General features: G+C 43.4%; 1 protein-coding gene across 1 annotated transcript; it reads left to right on the top strand.

The window, feature by feature from the left end:
- Positions 1-3,657: 3,657 nt before the first annotated feature.
- On the top strand, positions 3,658-4,764 carry cldn34a (claudin 34a). Its single transcript, XM_086007406.1, has one exon. It carries the CDS (start codon positions 3,757-3,759, stop codon positions 4,540-4,542), a length of 786 nt encoding a protein of 261 aa, XP_085863532.1. The 5' UTR covers positions 3,658-3,756; the 3' UTR covers positions 4,543-4,764.
- The last annotated feature ends 2,040 nt before the right edge of the window (positions 4,765-6,804 follow it).

The raw sequence follows: 6,804 nt of genomic DNA, 5'->3' as shown, positions 1-6,804 counted from the left end.
ACGGATGTCTGTAAAGCAGTTGACGGAGGGGATAAGGGAGCTGAGACTAAGTTCCGGTTTTAAAGGAAGAGTGGGAATTATTGCAAGCTGAAAAATGCAAGGGGGCCATTCTCCGTGCAAAGGATAAAGATGCATTGGAGGGCGAAAGATGCACTAGGTATTTTCTGGAGCAAATGATGCTGCGACAGAGTTTATCATTAATTGGAGAGTTGAAGGTTGGGGAGAAGATCATTCATGAAAGTGGGGAGATTTTAGAGGCGGCTAGTAGCTTTTATCAAGAGTTATATACAAAAGAAGACATTTCCAATTTGGCGATGGAGAAGGTTAGTGCTTCTATTGAAGAGGGTTTAAAGGAGGATGAGAGAAGCATGTGTGACAAAGAAGTAGGATTAGCGGAAATAAAAGTAGCAATAAGTGGAATGAAGGGGGGGGGAAGTCTGATGGACTAAGTGCAGAATTTTATAAAGAATTTTTTGAGATTTTAAGTCCATTGCTCTTAGAGGTTTTTAAGGAGATTAAAATTGAGGGACGCCTGGCCCCATCTATGAGCTTATCTTATATAAAAATAAAGGGGATAGAAGGGATCTGAAGAATTGGAGGCCCATCACGTTATTAAATGTAGATTGTAAGATCTTGGCGAGGGTTATGGCAAATCGTTTGAAGGAGGTGTTGCCGCAGATAGTTTTGCCCTTTCAGTCCTATGGAGTCATAGGCCGGGACATCTGAGATGCGATAGAGCTCATGGAAGAGAGTGGGAGGGAGGCTTATGTATTAAAGATAGATCAAGAGAAAGCCTTTGATAGGGTCTCTCATGAGTTTTTATTGTTGGTTTTGGAAGCATTTGGTTTTGGGGAAAATTTCATTGAGTGGATAAGGTTTTTTTATTCAAACATATTTAGCTGTGTTAAATGTAATGATTTTTATCCAAGTATTTTCTGATACAGAGGTCAGTGAGACAGGGTTATCCCCTGTCCCCATTGTTGTATACATTGGTAGCAGAACCATTAGGTTACATGATGCGAAAGAAACAAGGTGTAGTTGGGATTGCAGTTCCCAGTTCCGGGCTGGCGTCGGTGATGCACCAATATGCAGATGACACAACCTTAACATTGAGAAATGGGGAGTCAGTGAGGAAAGCTATGGACGTAGTGGAGGAATATTGTAGAGCTTCAGGAGCCAGAGTGAATTATAGTAAGTCCCAATGCCTGGTTGCGGGAAGGGGTACGGGAGAATGGTTGGGGGAAAGTCCCTTTAAGGTGGTGGAGGTTTTGGAAGTTCTGGGGTGCATATGGGGTGCAAGAAGGACAGGGATGAAGTGGATCGATTAAATTGGGAACCAAAGGTTATGAAAATTAAAAAGATTTTGGGAAGATGGGAAAGAAGGTGGCTGAAAGTGCAAGGAAGAGAGACAGTGGTGGCCCCTCTCCTGCTATCTAAGCTATGGTACTTATTGACAGTGGAGGATATTCCTGAGTGGGCGGAGAAGTCCATCCGAGAGGCTTGTGTGAGGTTTTTATGGGAAGGGAAACCAGCCTTGGTTGCTTACAATACCGTCATTGGACGGAGAAATCAGGGAGGACTCAATTTCCTAGATATTGATTTGAAGAAAAAATCCTTTAGAATCAAATGGGTGAAGAGATTTCTTCAGAAGTCAAACAAGTTTTTGGAAGAGTTGTTTTGAGCGTTTTTTTAAACAAAGTGGGATAGGAGAGATTAAATCTCTCCCTAGGTTTTATAAGGGGGTTGTAGAGACTTGGGACCAATTTTTAAAATGTGTGCAGTTTATGCCCAAGGGTGCTGAGGAATTTTTAGAACAGCCCTTATTTTTGAACAGGTGGGTCAACATTGAATGATGTATTATTTATAAAAGCTGGTATTATATGTGTGAAAGATGTATTATACGAGGTAATTCCAGGTTGGTTGCCGGAAGCGATAGTGAGGGACATGGTGTGGGAGGAGGATCAGGAGGTAGAGGAAAAAGCAATTATGATCATGTATGAGAAGATTGTGAGGGCAATGCCACAGGATTGGATGGAAGAAATAAATGCGGAAATCTCCAAAGGAAGTAAAATGCGTCCCGCTTTTCCAAGCTTTCTCTGGAGAAAGGGGGAGAGTTGGTTCAATTTGACAACTGCAATACTCGAGATTTCTATGAGGTATTTAGAGAATGGAGATTCAAGACACCTGCTGGTCAGAAGTTTTGGCAGAGTATATACCCACAGCTGGACTTCAACAGGATTTGGAAGAGAGTGTGGGCGAATTTTAAATGTTCAGAGTGGATTGAACTGGATTTCAAATTGGCTCATAACAGGATTTTACCATGACGGTCTCGTGTTAGATTGGATGAGTGGAGGGGGCAACTTGCCCAGTGTGTGGGACACGGGATGAGACTCTGTCCCATTTACTGGTGTTATGTCCGCAGTTAAATGATTTAAAGTACTGGGTGGGGACCGAAGAGTGAGAATGGGAATCCCGTGCGACTCAATTTTGAGATGAGGTTTGCAGGAGGGTCTGCCCGAGTCTAGCGGAGCGGCAATTAATTTAATGTTCAGTTTGGCTAGATTCATGATTGTGCAAAGAAGGAATGCTCTGTTTTTTAAGGGGAGGAGAATCAATCTAAAAGAGTATTTTAAATATAAGCTAAAAGATCATTATAAGGCTCTGTGGATGTTTTACTCAGAAAGGAATTTAAAGATAGTATTTTACAATCAATTTTTAAAGTACAATCGATTAATATATGTTACAGGAGACAAATTAAACTTCAGGTTTTGATGTTAAAATGTGGTGGCGGAATGGCTGTGCAGAGCGGCGGAATGGATTTGAATGATACAATAGAATGATCACAATGTTGTAAATGTTCTTAATGTTCAATAAATAATATAATTTAAAAGAAAGTTGGTAGCACTCTCACCTATGGCTCAGAAGGTTGTGGATTCAAGCCCCACTCCAGGGACTTGAGCACAAAAATCTAGGCTGACATTGCAGTGCAGTACAGAGGGGCCATCTTTTGGATGAAATGTTAAACCGAGGCCCCGTCTGCTCTCTCAGGTGGACGTAAAAGATCCCATGGCACTATATCGAAGAAGAGCAGGGGATTTCTCCCCGGTGTCCTGGCCAACATTTATCCCTCCATCAACATCACTAAAAAAAAAGATTATCTGGTCATTATCACATTGCTGTTTGTGGGAGCTTGCTGTGTGCAAATTGGCTGCTACGTTTCCCACATTACAACAGTGACTACACTTCTAAAGTATTTCATTGGCTGTAAAGCGCTTTTGGACGTCTTGAGGTCGTGAAAGGTGCTATATAAATGTAAGTCTTAGCCCTGCAAATAATTCCTTTTTAAGCACATATCCAAATCCCTTTTGAAAGTTACTATCGAATGTGCTTCCACCGCCCTTTCGGTCTAGTGTGCGGTTGGGTGTGGGGAAAGGCTTTTAACTGCCACGTGTAAATTGGTTGGAATGCTAGTTTAATGTAGTTATGCTAAGTAACAATGACAGCCGATGAAGATGAAGGCAGCGTTAACAAAAGCTCCATGAACCGGGCCCGCTCTATGTGGTGGACTGGGTAGTGTTTGTTTGCAGTGTATCCAGGCAACCCAAAGTATAGGAGCTTAGCATTAAGAAACAAAACACCTTCAGTTCCCTACCTGCAGCGAGCCGGCGGGTGCCTTACTCGCACCGAGTCCTCACGTATTTGGGAAACTTGTTCAACGACTCAAAAAGCAAACCCCAACCCAATGACCTTGGGGTCATGGGTCACCGAGCCAACAGCGCTACCCTCCAGCTGGCGGCTTTTGTGCTGGGCACGGTGAGCTGGATTGGTTCGGCCATTGCCGCGGGGCTGGTTCAGTGGAGAGTGTGGCACGTGAGCTCGGCAGAGATCACCTCGGGCATTGCTTGGGTCGGCATCTGGAGGGTGTGCTTATACAGCAGCGTGCTGACCACTGCACCCTTACGGCCGATGTTCTGCCAGAGAATTAGCGTGGCCGATCCATTTGTCCCGCCTGAGATCGCCGTCGCTCAGGGTCTGATGATGGCGGCCGTGCTCTCTGGGGCCCTGGGGAAAGCCGCTACCATCTACGGGCTGAGGAACGTCTACTTTGGCGGAAAGCAGCGCCTTGGCCGGATCAACCTCATGTTCGCGGTTGGAGGGAGCTTCCACCTGCTTGCTTGCGTCTTCGTGGCAATACCCACCGCCTGGAACTTGAGCTCCGTGGTAAGCAACCGGGGCATCGCGTTTCCGCCTCGTTTCCACCTGCCTGCCTTGCCGCGAGCGCAGGAGGCGGGGGCGGCTGTCTACGTGGCCATTTTCTCGTCTGCCCTGCACTTCATCACCGGAGTCTTCATGGTGAGTTATGGGCCGTTCTCCGGAGCCAAGGTGCGCCCTTCTGCTGACGGCTTTTCCAACAGTGCCAGCCTGGTCCCTGGGGGCACGATTCGAACAGAGAGCCATTTGTTTGCGAAGAGCGCCTCAGTTTATTCCCTTTCCAGCTATGGAGTGGACAATCGGGCATTTAGTCCCGAGGACAACCTTTAAGCATTACCGAGGGGTTTGGAAAGCCCGAACTAAAAGTCGCAGCACAATGCGGATTCCCGATCAAGGATTAGACATTGTGCAGTTCCTACGGGAAACGAGCAAGTTCTAGAAAATGGATTAACTCTGTCCCGTGACTCTATGCCACGCTTTATATCTGCCAACTCTTTGGTCAAGACTGGGTTTGATGCATTCTACAGTTGGTTTCAAATGAATGCCAATAAAATGTAATTGATAAACCTTTGCTATTTATTGATACCTAATAGAGGTCTTCAAAATTATGATGACTTTCGATAAGGTAGATAGGGAGAAAATGGTTCCACTTGTGGGGGAGTCCAAAACTAGGGGCTATAAATATAAGATAGTCACTAATAAATCCAATAGGGAATTCAGGAGAAACTTCTTTACTCAGAGAGTGGTTAGAATGTGGAACTCGCTCCCATAAGGAGTAGTTGAGGTGAATAGCATAGATACATTTACGGGGAAGCTAGATAAACACATGACGGAAAAAGGAATAGAAAGAATTGTTGCTGGGGTTAGATGAACGGTGGGAGGAGGCTTGCGTGGAGCATAAACACTGCTATAGACCAGTTGGGCAGAATGGCCTGTTTCTGTGCTGTAAATACTATGTAAATCCAATGAAGAATTCAGGAGAAACTTCTTTACCCAGAGAATGGTTATAATGTGGAACTTGCTACCACATGGAATAGTTAAGGCAAATAGCATAGATGCATTTAAGGAGAAGCTAGATCAGTACTCTGGGTAGTCTATAGACCAACTAATAGTGAAAGGGAGGTGGAGGAAGAAATATGCAAACAAATTAGGGAAATTAGTAAAAAACATAGTACAATAATCATGGGGGATTTCAACTACCCCAAAATTAATTGGCCAGAAGAGGTAGGTAAAGGGGATAAGGGAATGGAGTTCCTACAATGTGTGCAGACCTCCTTTCTAACCCAGTATGTAAGAAACCCGACAAGGGAAGATTCGCTACTGGATCTAGTAATGGTGAATGAACCAGAGCAGATAAGAGAAGTAAAAGTAGGGGAACATCTAGGCAATAGTGACCATAATATAATATGCATTAAGATAATAATTGAGAAGGACATAAGGATGATGAAGACCAGGGTAATAGATTGGAGAAATGCCGATTTTGAGGGGCTGAGAATAGAACTTGGGAAAATAAAATGGACAACAATATTGGGAAACATTTAAAACAGTGTTCAACAGAGTCCAGGAAAAATATATTCTGCTTATGGAGGGATCAGAACCCCATAAAAAGTGAGTTATCCAGAACAGGTTGGGTGGGTGATGTTTTAAAACAGAGCCGAATAGATTTTGTGTTAATGCGGGAAGGGTTAAGTTCTGAGGTGATGGAGGTTTATTACAAAAAAGCATTTTTTAGTGACCACTTGGCTTTCGCTAAAAACAAGAACAAACTAAACACTAATGAAACACCTCTTTATACCGGGCACAGTAGCATAGTGGTTATGTTACTGGACTAGTAATCTAGAGGCCTGGATTAATGATCCCACGGCAGCTGGGGAATTTAAATTCAGTTAATTAAAAAAAACTACTATCAACTGAAACTACCAGATTGTCATAAAAACCCACTAATGTCCTTTAAGGAAGGAAATCTGCTGTCACCCTACATGTGACTCCAGACCCACAGCAATGTGGTTGACTCACAACTGCCCTCTGAAATGGCCCAGCAAGCCACCCAGTTGAACAAAACTGCGATAAAGAAATATACCCATTGAACAGAAGGCACCTTCGCAAGGGCAATTAGGGATGGGCAATAAATGCTGGCCTTGCCAGCGACACCCACATCACATAAACAAATTAAAAAAACATGAGGAAAAAATTGAGGGTAAGGAAAGAGGCATACACTAAGTACATGGACAGCAGGAGAGAGCATGACAAGAGGGATTAGGAGAGAAGTCAAAAAGACATTTAGGAAGAGAAAGAGGAACTATGAAATTAAATTATCAAGAAACATAAAACATATTCTACAGGCTCATAAAAAAAAAGAAAAGTCGGGATGGGAATAGGGCCACTAAGGGATGGACAGGATAACATCACAGGCAATGATGGTGAAATGGCAGAAATATTAAATAATTACTTTCCTTCAGTATCCAGGGAGACAGATCAGGTGGACATGATATCAGAACATGTGATTAAAATGATATAACTGCATTTAAAATAAAAAGGGGAGCAATAAATAAACTAATCAAACTCAAAGAGGATAAAACATCATGATTACAT

Source organism: Somniosus microcephalus, chromosome 14 (assembly GCF_052327205.1).
Source record: "Somniosus microcephalus isolate GS21.2 chromosome 14, FLI_Smic_1.0, whole genome shotgun sequence".
Taxonomy (NCBI): domain Eukaryota; kingdom Metazoa; phylum Chordata; class Chondrichthyes; order Squaliformes; family Somniosidae; genus Somniosus; species Somniosus microcephalus.
The sequence above is the reverse complement of the archived record's forward strand: the minus strand, read 5'-3'. Positions and strand labels throughout refer to the sequence as shown.